At 35.1% G+C, this 14,589-nt stretch overlaps 1 protein-coding gene across 2 annotated transcripts in view; it reads right to left on the bottom strand.

The window, feature by feature from the left end:
• The window catches only part of USP8 (ubiquitin specific peptidase 8), a 59,909-nt gene extending 47,131 nt beyond the window's left edge, over window positions 1–12,778 (bottom strand). For both annotated transcript variants that reach the window (XM_051980629.1, XM_051980630.1), the window contains exons 1-2: window positions 12,652–12,778; window positions 1,107–1,273 (exon numbers count right to left, since the gene is read on the bottom strand). In XM_051980629.1, coding sequence (XP_051836589.1) covers window positions 1,107–1,210 — 104 coding nt within the window. In that variant the 5' untranslated portion in view covers window positions 1,211–1,273; window positions 12,652–12,778. The remainder of the gene's footprint in view (window positions 1–1,106; window positions 1,274–12,651) is intronic.
• Window positions 12,779–14,589: the final 1,811 nt, after the last annotated feature.

Below are 14,589 nucleotides of genomic sequence, written 5' to 3'. Positions count from 1 at the left end.
TTTTCCTTTATAAGTCAAGGTTAGTACATATAGTATAGATAATGTATTATTACTACAAGTAATGACATAATTTTATAAATAATAAAATGGAATCTCTGCAAGAGGGGACAAAATGTTAAGCTAAAGGAATACAATTAATAGTACCTGGCCGTCCTTTAAAAAACCTTTTAAACATATCTGTGCTGGTTTTGATATGTTTCCATTTTGTTTGATGCTTCTGTTTGTCTAGTCTAGAATTTTTTTCCCTTAGTCCAATGGCATATGAATTTAACTGACCCCTTCTGACTCCTTTAGAGGATTGACCATCAAAATAATGGCTGCTGAGTCTGAGAAGATGACAAAAATGATAAAATGTACTCCAGTTTCTCTATTCATGGATCTTAGTGGTGTGGCAGAATGGAAAAGATCAGGATTTATATGGGTTCAAGTGCTGCTTTTGACATATAGGGGTTATGTGACAGCTCTCCAGCCTCTCACAATCACAAGCAATTCTGTAAATTACAAATAAGTTGCCAATCTAAATCAATAGAAAGAACTCCCATACTGGGAATTCTCTGCAAGATAAACTCAATAGTCCAGAATGGGGAGAAAAAAACTTTCTATAAGAAGAATTATTTATTATTATTTTTTTTAATTTAGAATATTCAAACAATTCTTAATAGGAAAAAAAGTCATAGAATCATTAAATTGGAAAAGGGCATTTATTTGAACTCCCTCCACAAAAAGCAATCCTCTCAAAAACATCTGACAGAGTCCAGTTTCCCATTTGAAAATTTTAAGCCATAAGAAGCATTTTTCAAGGTGAATCCATTTTTTAACAACTCTAATTGCTGGGAAGTTCTCCTATGTAATGAAACGAAACTTAACTTACTGATGCTTCCACACTTCTTCTAGATGGAAAGCCTTTCAGATGCGTAGACACACCTATCATGTGGTAGCAGGAGTTAAATATACAACAATAAATCACAACCTCTTTCAGGTCTTATTCAATTTATGTAATGTCTGATTCAAATTAATTTTAGGTGAAGTATATTCTTAACAATATGAAAATATGAACTTGTTTTAAGTGAATTAATATCAAATAAAGAATTTTAAAATATACATACTTCTTAGTACTTATTTTCTCTGCTTTAACTTCTGTCTTCTTATTAAGTTCTTTCAATGAGGAACCAAGGTAGAGCTCTTTAGGGACCGAAGCCACAGCAGGCATGGTGAACAGTATTTACTTTCACCTTTTCACAATAGATGGAATGTCTTTAAAAGCAGCTCTTTTCTGAAACAAACAGAAAAAAAAAATTAGAATACCAACTATATCCACAATTAAAATAATTCTACTAAGTACTAAAATGAATAAAATTCCTAAAATTTATATTTGAATCTACATGTAGATGTACAGTTTGGTTATTCTTAGTTATTGTTGGTAATTTGATAGGTATTTGGTAATAAGTGTCATCAAACTATTCGTTATAGATGTTAAACAAATTTTCTGGCACATCTGCTTATTTTTTTTCTTTGATGATGGATTCAATATCAAATTTTTATTATGTTTTTAAAGAGTTTGGATATCAAGATTTATCAGCAATATTACTCTCCCTTTAAGTTTTTCAATCTGACTTTTTACTTGGCTCACAAGTGTTTTTGTGACTAATAATTCTTTTTAACTTGTAATAAAATTGAATCTATCTACTTTTGTATTCCTATCCTTTTTTCTCATTTCTTTGACAGATTATGTACTCTCTTTGCCATTTAAATATATTACTCATGACTACGATTTCTTCCAAAGGATTAATGGGCTTCTTTATAGGAAATGGTTCTTCTTTGGAGGATTTCAGGAAAAGCTGAAAGAAAGCTCACATTTCAGTGGGGAACATTTTTTCTTATAAGCTAGTCTAAATATCCTTGATGCCCCTTTCAACTCTTGAAATGCTTTGATTCTTTATTGAAGAGCAGATATTTAATACATTTTTCCAAAGCTGTCATGTAAATATAAACATTTAAGCCATAATTATTAAACTTTTTTCTAATTTATAGCTACAGCCCTGTGGTTTTAAATTAAATACATATAACCTCTAGGTTTTTAAATCTGTTTGGTGCTTTTGTGTATCCACATATATAATTTTTTTTTTAATTTTCCACTTAGTACTTGAAAAGAATGTATATTTATTGTTCCTGCTCCCCTTCCCCCCAATTATGTCTATATAGTAACTATACTAAGACTCTGGTGCCATCTTTTACATCTACTTGTTCACTAATCTGCTTATTATATTTTTGTTTTTCATATTAATAAATGGGACTGCAGAAATCTCATTAATTTAGAGTCTATTTCTTATTATAAAACTAAGTTTTTCTTTTAGGAATTTACAGTTGTTTATTGCATAATGATTAAAAACTACTTTTAATTTTTTACCAACGTTTAAAATCATTTTACTTATATCTTGGCATTTCCTTCTCCAACTGATTTTACAGATGAGGAAGTGAAGCAAACTGTGTTAAGTGTCTTGCCCAGGGTCACATATCTAGTAAGTGAGGTCAGCTTTGAACTCAGGAAGATGAATATTTCTGATTCAAAGTCTGCAATTTTAACTACTGGGCTACCTAGATATCCCTAGAAATACTGATGGATGGGAATATAAATGTTCCAGATTTCATGATAACGACTTCTATAACTTAACTAACAAAATTCCTTTTTGTGTGGCAAGCCTATTGATTTCCTTAAAAAACCTCCATTTTGACAAAGATGAGTTTTTCTTAACAATCGCCAATTTTCCTTCCCTTGTGCATCTTCTTCATTTCTCTTTTAATTTGAAATTCTTTTTATGTTTTTAAATTCTTCTTGACTTTATGCTTATGGGTATTTGTCTTTTTCAAACCATAACATTAAATATTTTTCCATTATAGCATTATATTTTGCTCTGTTTGGAAGGTTGTATCATGGGGATAGTCATCATTTAGGAACTGGCTGAACAAATTATAGTATAGGAATATAATAGGACACTATTATAAGAAATAATAAGAGAGATAGCTTCATGGAAATCAGGAAGATGTGTACGAACTGATTCAGAATGAAGTAAGCAGATCTAAGAAAACAATGTATATTCTTACAATAATATAAACATGACCAAATTTGAAAAACTGAAGAACTTTGATTAACACAATGAAATAATGATTTCAGAGGGTCAGTGAAGAAGAATGCTACCCACTTCCTCACAGAAAGGTGATAGACTAAATCTGTAGAATGAGACACATCGGTCTAAGATAGATAGTCCACTATAGAAATTTGTTTTGCATGACACTATACATGTTAACAAAAGGTTTTGTACTTTCTCATTTTCCCTACCAGAGAGGGAGCTGAGAGAGAAAGTAAATGCTTGCTAATTGGGGAATGAAAAAGGGGAAGATTTAATTAAATTACAAACAAATAAACCAGTCTTAATCTCCATTCTTCTATTAAATATCAACTGTTTAGGGGCAGCTAGGGGATGCAATGGTTAGAGCACTAGCCTTGAAGTCAAGAAGACCTGAGTTCAAATCTGGCCTCAGACACTTAACACATCTTAGCTGTGTGACTGTGGGCAAGTCACTTAACCCCGGGCAAGTCACTTAACCCCAATTGCCTCAGCAAAAAAACAACCCTCTCCCCGCAAAAATATTAGATATTTGGCTCCTGAGGTGCATTTCAGCTTAAAATGAAAAGGATTTTGCAAGTATGAGATTTCTTCATTAATTCCAGAATATTTTTTCTCTTCAAACATACCCATTTAGTGGGTAACTGAATTTGGAATATTAGTCCACATTTTTAAAATCGCATTCTAAATATTTCAACTTTCTCTTTTGCTGAAAAGCTACTACAGTTGAAGAATTCCTTCTAAAAAGGCAACAACAAAAACTCATTATGCCAAACTAAAGGCCAAATAACCTGAAGCCAATTATAAAAAAGCAGAGGAAGATTTGCTATGAAATGTGACCTATGAAAGTGACAAACCCTACCATAAGCAACTGACAAATATACAGAAGTGAAAGAAACTTTCTTATCTTGGAAGCCCTAACACTTCTAGGGAACTGTGTGGGCTCTTGCTCCATCAACTCTTTTTACCTAAATCTTGTTGTTATTAGTCAGTTATTTTTTTTTTAATTGTATCTACTTCTTTGTGATCCGATTTGGGGTTTCCTCAGTAAAGATATTGGAGTGGTTTGCTATTTTCTTTTCCCATTCATTTTAAGGATGGAAAAAAAGGAGACAAAATTTTAATATCTGTCTACACAAATACATTTAGAAGATGAGTAGAAATGGAAGTAATTTCTGACTTCTCTGCTTCCAGCCAGCTACTCTCACAGCTCACTCCGCAGAGAGACAAGTACCCTATCCCAATAAGGGAAATTCTTAGACAACTTAAGTGTTCCATAACTGCAATACTGTAGCACTAAGTTGAATAAGCACCACATTTGAGGCTTTGTGGCACTACTCTACAGGTGAGGCTGTACCCCACTGTGAGCCGTAAAGCCAGTGAAATCATTTGATTTGGCCCTGCCAAAGCATTTGCAGGTAATGATGAAAGATAGGTACAACAATCTTCCACTGCTTGAGTTTTTAAGCTGTAATTCTGTATGGCCCACAAATGATGTTATAAATATCCAAATGACCTTTGTCAGAAAAAAGGTTTCCTTATACTACTTCAACCACTGCCTATTTTTGCCAACTTCTTGTTCCACATGGACTACAGAGAAGATGAATCTAAGTTACTGGATATACACCTGAATACAAACAACTAAAGGTTATCTGATCTTGATTTCTACAGTGGAAAAAAAAAGATGCATAACTTCATGATAATTAGGTTTCTTGGCTGAAGAAACTTAATTTGAAATTTATTCTATACTTTTACTACAAAATAATTCTTAAATATTCCACTGACTCATGAAGATTGGATTAGTAAAACACACAAAAAAAGATTTAAGTTGCTTAGGCTATTTAGCTTAACGAAATAAACAATAATTTGTATTAAATTCCAAAATTTGAATGAGTTTATAAATTCTGCTCTTCATTAATGATTAAGAGAGTCCCAAATAAACACCTTCCTCATATTACTACTTCAGTCTCTTAAAGGACAATGTTCTCTTCTATTTCTAAGATTCTTTAACATGATTATTTTTAAAGCTGAACTGACAAGTAAGGTTAGTTAGTGCTAAAATTTATTTTAAGCATTGTAGAAGGTGAAATTGCAATGAAAATAACTGCACTAATTTCTGCTGAAGTCAAAGCACAAGGTAAAAGGTGTTTGCCTGATTAAAAAAAAATCAAAAAGGATACCAGCAGGAGTTTAATTGCTACTGAAGTTTTCAGCACTTTAGAGTAGGGACTTTGGAGTTTGGTTAAACTAATGTATTTGACTAAAAAGCTCTCCAAAATCTCAAACAAATGCTTATCTAGTCCTTACTTGGACATCTCTAATAAGTTCTATTATTCTGAGGAGATACATGGTACTTCCAAGAAAGGATTGCAAATCTATTTATAGATAACACTGGAATTCAATCAATACACTCTTAGTAATTTATCCTTTATATTTAGGTATTAATTAAAATATTAAAGGGCAGGTAGAGGTACATTGGCCCTGAAGTCAAGAGGATCTGAGTTCAAATCCAGCCTCAGACACTTATCACTTCCTACCTGTGTGTGACTCTGGGCAAGTTACTTAACCCCAATTGCCTTGAAAGAAAGAAAAAGAAGCAAAGAAAGAAGGAAAGATTAAAATATCTTGACTAAAAATTAATTCAAAACACAATGATCCCTCAATTTCCTTGTTCTAACTACTATAAGAAAAATACTCAAACCAACAATATTTTTGAAGGAAAACATTATGGGAGAAGAAACTTAATTTCAATTTCAGTACCTATTAAATGTCTACTAGGCACACAGTTTATGTTCCACTATTATGATACTATAAAGACAGACAACTCTTAGAGGCTTAGGAACCTAATTGAAACAAAGATCAATAACAATTCCAGAAGGATAACGATGAAACAAGTCCACCATTTTTGGATAGAAAAGTGATGAACTCAGAATGTATACTGAGATTTTTGTGTGTGTGGATAAGGTCAATCTAGGAACTTGTTTTGCTTTACTACACATGTCTTAAGTTTTGTTTTCCTTATTTTCTCAATGAGGATGGAGGGTAGGAGGAGATAGTATAAATATAAAAATTAAAAAAAATTAAATCGTAAATTAAATTTTAAAAAAATGTTCCAGATCACTAAATAGCAAGAAAAATGCAAATTAAAAACCACTCTAAAGTTTTGCTTCATCCACTGAACATTAGCAAAGATAAAAAAGATGTGAGCAGGCAATACTGGAGAGGGACTATGTGAAAAGAAGCACGTAGAGGCCCTTCTGATAGATTTGTGAAGTAGACCACCCATTTTGGATTTAAATTTGGAATTATTCAAGAAAAGTGATTAAATTCTTTATATTCTTGAACTCAAAGACTTCCCCTATCACTGGGCAAATGTACCAAGGTAGTCAAAGACAGACTATTATGGTCCAACATACTCAAAACAACATTTTTCTTTTAATTTTTATTATAGCTTTTTTACTTATAAGTTATATGCATGGGTAATTTTACAACATTGACAATTGCCAAACCTTTTGTTCCAATTTTCCCTCTTCTACCTCTCCCTCCCTCCCCCAGATGGCAGGTTGACCAATACATGTTAAATATGTTAAAGTATAAATTAAATACAATATTATGTCCAAACAGTTATTTTGCTAAAACAACATTTTTCAAATAGCAGAAAACTGGAAACAAATTGGGTGGCTATCAACTGGGGAATGGCTGAAAAAACTATGGTATATGAATGTAATACATGGAAAAAGAATACAATTCCCTACTAGTGTAGCTAATAACTACACCCTTCATCATTAAGTTCAGGAGACCCTAAAAGTCTCCAATGGGAAAATCGACAGAATAATAGCTGACATTTATATAGTACGTTAAGGTTTATAAATGGTTTTATATATACTTTCAATGGATCCATTTAGAAGAAAATTGCTGGATATAATTATGTGCATAAATATGTAAACCAGTTGGAACAGGTTAAATGACTTCCCAATGGTCAAATGCCTAATACCCTTTGCCTTATACTATGCTGTCAATCAATTAAATTCATAATAAAGAAAAGGTAGAAAACATATTAAATTCTCCATTAATTAATTTTTCTTCCAGTGGAAAAGAGCTGAGAATTGGAAGGGAAGATGCAGAGCTCAAATGAAAAACTGCACTGGGTTTTTTTTTTTTTTAATCATTTATATAGTGCTTACTATATGCCAGGCACTGTGTGAAGTACTTCACAACAACCCTTAAGAGATAGGTGCTATTATTTTCTCCCTTTTATAGATGAAGAAACTAAAGCAGAGGTTAAATGATTTGTCCAGGATCACACAGCTACTAAGTAAGGTCACATGTGAAGTCAGGCCTGGAGAAGGGTCTATATACTGCAGCACTTCAAGGCCTAAATTTATAAAACTCTAATTCTGGTACAGATTTTAATCCAGATTCTAGTTAAAACTACACAGCAGGCAAGATTCTCTTACATTACTCCATTCTCTTACCAGACACCCTGTGCATTGTTGTTATACTTTGGCTGTCCATAGTCTCCAGGTCCTTCCCTACCCCACTCAAATTTCTCATTTCAACTCTTGTTAAGTGATAATCTGATAATCCTCACTAGACTACAAAAGACTATACTATATATATCTTTGTATATTTGAACTCTCAGATAATACTTTATCCTGAACACGGAGGTCAAATAAATGTTTTTTGAATGAATGGTTATTCATATTAAGATATAAAAGAAGCTTGATCTCCCCAGAAATGTCAAGATGGAAAACCTTAAATATAGGCCATGTGTCTGCTCTGGCAAACAGATACATAATATGGTCCTTACGGAAGTTTAAATCTATTTAAAAACTAAACTCATATACAGTGAAAATAATAATGTATTTCACTGCACAGTTCCCAACTAAAGCAAAAATAAGAACTTAGAGAAAGTATAGATCAGTGTGGGCTGGGATAGTAAAAGGTTTCATTTTCCCTTACCACCTAAAGCCCTTTTCTGTATATGTCTTGGCCATCCACTCTTTCTTACCACTGCCACTGCCCCCATCCTTCTCCCTTTCCCCCACCCAGATCTTTTCCCCTATGTCTTTGACAATTCTTTTCTTCTCTTCAAGGATAATTTCAAGACCAACTTTTTTAATATTACTTTTCCGATAGTCCCTGTTCTTAAAGTTTATTCCCACATTTGGATTCCTTATTTATTTCCCATACCATTCACTTGATCTACTTGCCTTCCTCACAACTGTCTTCCCTAAACTGTAAGTCGTTTGGTGGAAGGAATCACATTTCACATTTGACTCCCTAGTGCTATGTACATAATGGTTCAATTCAAATACTAATGAAGTGGGATGTGAAAATAATCTTAAGGTATGCATAGGATTTAAGTAGCAAAAAGAATGCATTCCAAGAATAAAAGAAACATGATGAACAAATGCTAATATTAGAAATGAATAAGATATATGGAAGACATCGAGAAAACAACTTGACTGGAACTTGACATGTGTAATGCAAAGACAGGCTACTGATTTTCTTTGCTCTTAAGGAGGACAGTCTTAAAAATTTGGATAAATACAGAATTTCTGGGGAAATCAAGGTGCAGGTAAGAAAAAAAATAATATTGTTTCTTTCCTCAAGGAGCTTAAGTTGGAGAGGAACAGGATATGTACAAATAATTATAAGGTCAAATGACAATTGCTACAACAGAGGCAAAAAGTGCTACTGCAACACAGATGAAGAAAGAATGGGGACAGAGAAAAGTTCATCAATGATTTAACAGGCTGGAAGGATGAGTAGGATTTCAACATTTAAAGAGTATGTCCCAGGTAGATGGAGCAGGAACAGAAATAGGAAAAGTTATGGAGTATCTCAATCAACAAGCTTTTTGTGAACATACAGAGTGTGATTTAATGGGGAGATATTCAAATAGAAGTCTACAGGAAATGTAAACACAGACGGGGTGCTAAATCTGAGGTGGAGATGTAAATTTGCTGGATCACTTGCACTGAGGCTGAAGCTCTGAGATTATTAGTATCCAAAAGAAACTAAAGAAAGGATCCTATAATCTTTTATTCCAAAATAAATTAACTTGAAAGTCACAAAATTTAACATTTCCTCAAACAGATAGAAACAAGAGAACTTTGCACCTAAAAAAAAAAAGTACCATATCATTGTAACAGATCCTGTTAATAACCATCTATAAGCCACTTATAGTAACTAATTCTCTCCCCTAATCGATTGAAGCTAACTTAATGAATTACAAAGTTGACTAGGGAGGTGTTTTTTCCAAGCTGCTCTCTCCACCCCCAGAATAGAAAGAGGAGAAGAGGGAAGGGAAAAGGAGAGGGATAGAAAAAGAATGAAGAACAACAACAACAAAAAAGACAGATATTGGGAGCAAACTCCAGTGAGGAGGAAGGAAAAAGAAGAGCAGTAAGTACAGGCCACGGAATAATGAGAAAAGCAGGAGGAAAATCAGAAAATATAGTATAGTATTACAGAAGCTAAAAGAAGAGAGTTCCAAGCAGGAATATACACACACACACACACACACACACACACACACATCTGCGTCAAGAAGCACAAATTGGTTAGCACCTCATATCTATAATGAGGAACTATGTCTAGAAACAAACAAACAAAAAAAAAGAACTTAGTTTCAAGTACAAGGGTCCACTCACATGACCTCTTCAAAAATGCTGAACATTTACTCAGTTGGCAGCTTTCAACAATGACTAAGTAAGCAATCTGACTCAATGTTTTGAAGTACTTTATAAAGGAAGATGCTAAACAAGTACATAAGAGGCAAATGAACAACAATGAAGACAGCAAAGAATTTTAGTGTGCATTCAAATTGACATTTAGATTAACTTGCAAGTAAGATACTTAAGCATAATGGGGATGGGAAGGTGGGAAATCTGTGATTTCTTTTCTTTATGTAACTCTAAATGAGCAATTAATGCAGAAATCAGCATCTGCTACACGTATTATTTAGAGAGCTCCTTGGGGCACTTAGAGATTGAATGACTTGTTCAAAGACAAATAAAAGCAAGTCTTGAACTCAGGTTTCTTCCTAACTTATATCTGGCTTTCTATCCACTCTTTTAGGACTACCTTAAACATATAAAAATTTTAACTGAGTCATAATGCCTTTTCTACCAAAAAATATATTATGAGAAAACACATTCTTTCTAAAAGCAACCGAATATGAAGATTAAAAACGATACCTAGGATTCGCTTTATAAAACTTTTTGAAAAGGATTCACTTGTCATAGTTTTAACTTTTTTGAAATTGATGCTAATCACCTAAATTATGACCCATTCATTTCACTAAATTAGAAAGCAAATGTGCCCATCAACATAAGACAATTTAGCTTTTTCAAATATTAAATAAAAATGTTTTTTATTTAATTAAATGTAGAATATGCTATTATGACAACAGTGAGAACTGGTTGCCTGAAATTAAATTGAGAGCTGACAATAACCAGTTATCCAGTGACTGAATGTTTCCATTTTACTGAAAACTTGAACTACATCAAATTAGATAAGGTATTTTATATACACACTACACAAAATGTCCAGCTGGTAAATGGGCTATATAAGCCATTCTTGTCAAAAATGTCCTTTTTTTATGTCAATAATCTTAGACATGAAACAATTCCGTAATACCAAGTTCTGATGTGACTAGATTATCTCAAAATCTAAAATTGAAATGAGATGCTTCACAGCTAATATAAAAGATAATCTCTGGAAAAGAAAAAAGAAACTAAAGCTGTAGTGGTTTTCTCCTTTGTGTTAAAGAAATAAAAGTTAAGAAACTTGAAGAATTTAAAATCAAGAAATGCTATCTCCTTAGTTGACCAAATCTTCATTAATGTTGCTACAGTCGCATAAAATAATTCTCATTATCATTAACTAATATCAAATTAAAATTATGATTAAATTAGGACCTGAAATTTTAACTACATCATAATCTCCGTCTAAAACACAAAATACAAAACCTGAATCACAGCCAAACCTAGACATCGAAAGGTGAGTCCATATTTGTGTTTATAGTTTTAATAACAATGCCCTTTCACATTTCAATTTATGGTTTCTTTGCTTCTGCAGAAGTTTTGACAGAAGTGAGTGCAAGGGATAATGTTATAAAAAATTATCCAGGCATGGGTTCTGTCAACAAAAAGTTATAATTTTAAAAAAAAGTAGTAGTTTTAGTAATTCTTATATTAAAAAATTGTAATGTAGTACAATTTTATGGGGAAAATGTGATAAACACACAGCTTATTTGAAGTGATAAATGAGTTTTATCCTCCAATGTCAAGTACATATCTATCATTTGGATCTAAAAGATTTCTTTTAGAAAAGACAAAATATTATCCCATTCTAAAGTCTTATGGTTCCTTAAAGAATATAAAACTGCCTCAATTTTTTCCATAGTAAAGAGACCTTATTAAATTTGTAAGATATCTAATTTGTAATGCTTACTCAAGTGTCCTAATAAAAAGAATTCATTTTCAAAAATTATTACCAACAAGACTTGGCATAACCTTTTTTTTGAACAAAATATTTCCAACTTATCAATCTATGAGGAACTACCTGAAACAAGGAATCCTAGATACTTTTCAGAAAAAAAGAAACCTTAGTTATTAAGCAAAATTCACCACTAAGTCTAGCATATGAACATTTATTCAACTATCACTTGACATTTTTAAATGGCTGCAGCATGATAGTCATAAAGCTAAGGGTGCCTGCAGAACCAGAAGAGAGTGGCATCCTTTACTCATGTAGTGGCTTTTATCCAAGACTTTTTGAGCTCTTTACAAACATTAAATACCTCATTCTCTGTAACAACTATTGGAGGCTGATAAATGACTTATTCATTATTAAGTGACTTGTTCAAGGTCAGAGAATGTATCGGAGACAAGAAATAAAACTCAAATGTGGGGACTCTGGTTCTGCAGCTTCACTCAAAAAAGCACACCACCACAATACAGGATTCTGAGAGTGTCCAATTAAAAAGATGGAAAAAATAAGCCATCGTCTAATGCCAAAATGCATATTTTTGAAATGTTTGTGATGAAATGTATAGCATCCACAATTATAAAGAGCGAAGCTAAACTACTGTAGGGTTCCGATTTCCCCGCCCCTTCCAAGCTGTCTAGATTAAGTCAAAAAGGGGGGCGGTTTAAGGGAAGCCTAGAAGAACGAGAATAAGGCCCGAGCTTGCGAAAGGAAAGGAAGGTTACGGATGGTTGTCCAAGGCCGGGAAGCTGCTGTGCACTGGGCCATCTTCTCCCCACGAGGTCATGACAGTTCGTACTGAATCCTCTCAGCTTTCCTTAGAGGACCCCGAGAAGGCTGCGAGGAATGCCGTCCCGGTCCTCCCTCTGGTCCCGGCACCAAGGTGTCCCCGCCCCGCCCTCTTTATCTCCCTCCCCTCAGGGCGCTCTCCCAGCCGGATCGTTTTTTAGAGCTACGATAGGCGCAGTGGACGTCAATCATGGCAGGTTTTTCGGGATAGAGGACCCTGGCCTTGATCCGCGCTTACCGTGGGGTAGGTAGGGAGGACTCGCTTCGCTAGCGCCTTTTCGTTCGCCAAAGGCCCTTCTCCCGGGAACCCACGGAATCAGCCATCGCCGTCCAGGCGGAAGCGAGCCCGGCTCATCCCCTTTTTCCCAAACTGCACCGCGACGCGGCGCGGCGCGAAACGTCATCCTGAGGGGCGGGGCTCCCGCTTGAGCCCTAGTGTCTGTACAAGGTTAGGATACGATCCCGCAGGGAAGAGGCAGGAGGGCCGCTGAAAAGCCTACCCAGAGAGGCGCGCTTCCCCCCACCCCCACTCCCACCCCCACTCCCACTCCCACTCCCACTCCCTTCAGGCACGTGCGCGCGCTCCAAGCGACGCACTCCGGGAGCGAGTCGGCCCCCGTGATGTCAGTGCGTGTCCCGCGCCAAGCTTTCTTGCGTCCAGGAGCATCCCTTTCTTTCCCAGCTCTCCACAGGTTCCACTGCAGGATACGGCGAGGGCTATGAACTTCCTTTCTTTCCTTCCCCGCTATGAATGTCTCTTTCTTTTTGGTTAATTCAGCTCATTTCAGTTCAACAAACATTTTTTCGGAAAGAAACAAAAACAAAAAACCCAGCAACCCTGTCTTCAGGAGGTTTATATCCTGGTCCGGAGATTATCTCCCTCTGAATTTGCAAAACCAGTTTAGGTTAAAAGTTTTTCACCTTTATGTAGGTGCAAGTTTCTGCAAGTCTTAAGTTAACGGCATGGGTACACTATTCGAGGTTTGACTCATCTGCCTCCTGTAAAAATTTTTTTAACTGGGGATCTATTCTAAAAAGTGGAATTGACACGCTGATTTCATATATTTAGATCCTCTGGTAGTTCGGTTTAGGTATTTTTCCTTTCTCAGTTTGTAGACTGAAGCCCACTCACGACTTCTTCCAAGACTCTTGTCTACTTCTACTCGACAGAAAGGTGAGCCAATGCCAGATGCTTGTCTGTAAAACTTGACCTCTTCTGCTGATTGGTGGGACATGAATACGATTAATTCCTTATTCCTGGCCTGGCTTTGCCACAACACTGATCTGTTCATACAAAAGAAATGTAACCAATGTAATCTTTAAAGGCCTAATTACAATTCCTACTCTCACAGAAGCATTAGGTTCCCAGAGTCTGACTCCAGGTCCTTAGCATTTTAGGAGTCAGTGGGAACAGAGGGAGAGGCCAAGCCTCCATGAGTTTGCTTAGAGATTGAGAATCTAGTCAGCCAATTTTAAGTAGCTTTTAAAATTATTCTTTAGTACTCCCCAAAAATCTGACACATTTTCCCACAAGCACCTACAGAGACCAGAGGAACGTGGAGTCAGATCTGATACCTTTTTCTCAGTCTTCACTTTTCTTGACTTGGTTATAACACCTAATTACTCACCCACCTACATCCACCTCTATTTCAAACTTTTCTTTCTGCTGAGTATCCCTGTCCCAGACTCTTCAGAACCCTGTTTTAACAAAGAATTAAAAGCAAAGTAAGAGGCTGGGGAAAAGATTCTGACCATAAAAAATTACTATGGTGACAAGGAAACTCAAGATACACACTCAGAAGATTAACAAAGTCAAAGGTCACACATCCAAAGACTCCATGAAAAATAAGAGTTAGTTTCAGTCCATAGAAGATCTCAAAAGGGATTTGAAAATAAGAGGAGGGAGGAAGGGAAGGAGGGAGGGAGAGAGAGAGAGAGAGAGAGAGAGAGAGAGAGAAAGAGAGAGAGAGAGAGAGAGAGAGAGAGAGAGAGAGAGAGAATTGGGAAGAGAAATAAGAGTAATGCAAAAGGAAGAACAAAAAATCAATGAGGAGAAAGAATGCTTTAAAAAGCAAAACTGACCAAATGTGAAAGGAGATACAAAACCTGGAGGAAAATAATTCATTAAAAATTACAATTGAACCCACATAGGTCATCAGCATTCTTATATATCACT

The sequence above is a fragment of the Antechinus flavipes genome, chromosome 2, assembly GCF_016432865.1.
Source record: "Antechinus flavipes isolate AdamAnt ecotype Samford, QLD, Australia chromosome 2, AdamAnt_v2, whole genome shotgun sequence".
NCBI classification, from domain to species: Eukaryota; Metazoa; Chordata; class Mammalia; order Dasyuromorphia; family Dasyuridae; genus Antechinus; species Antechinus flavipes.
The sequence above is the reverse complement of the archived record's forward strand: the minus strand, read 5'-3'. Positions and strand labels throughout refer to the sequence as shown.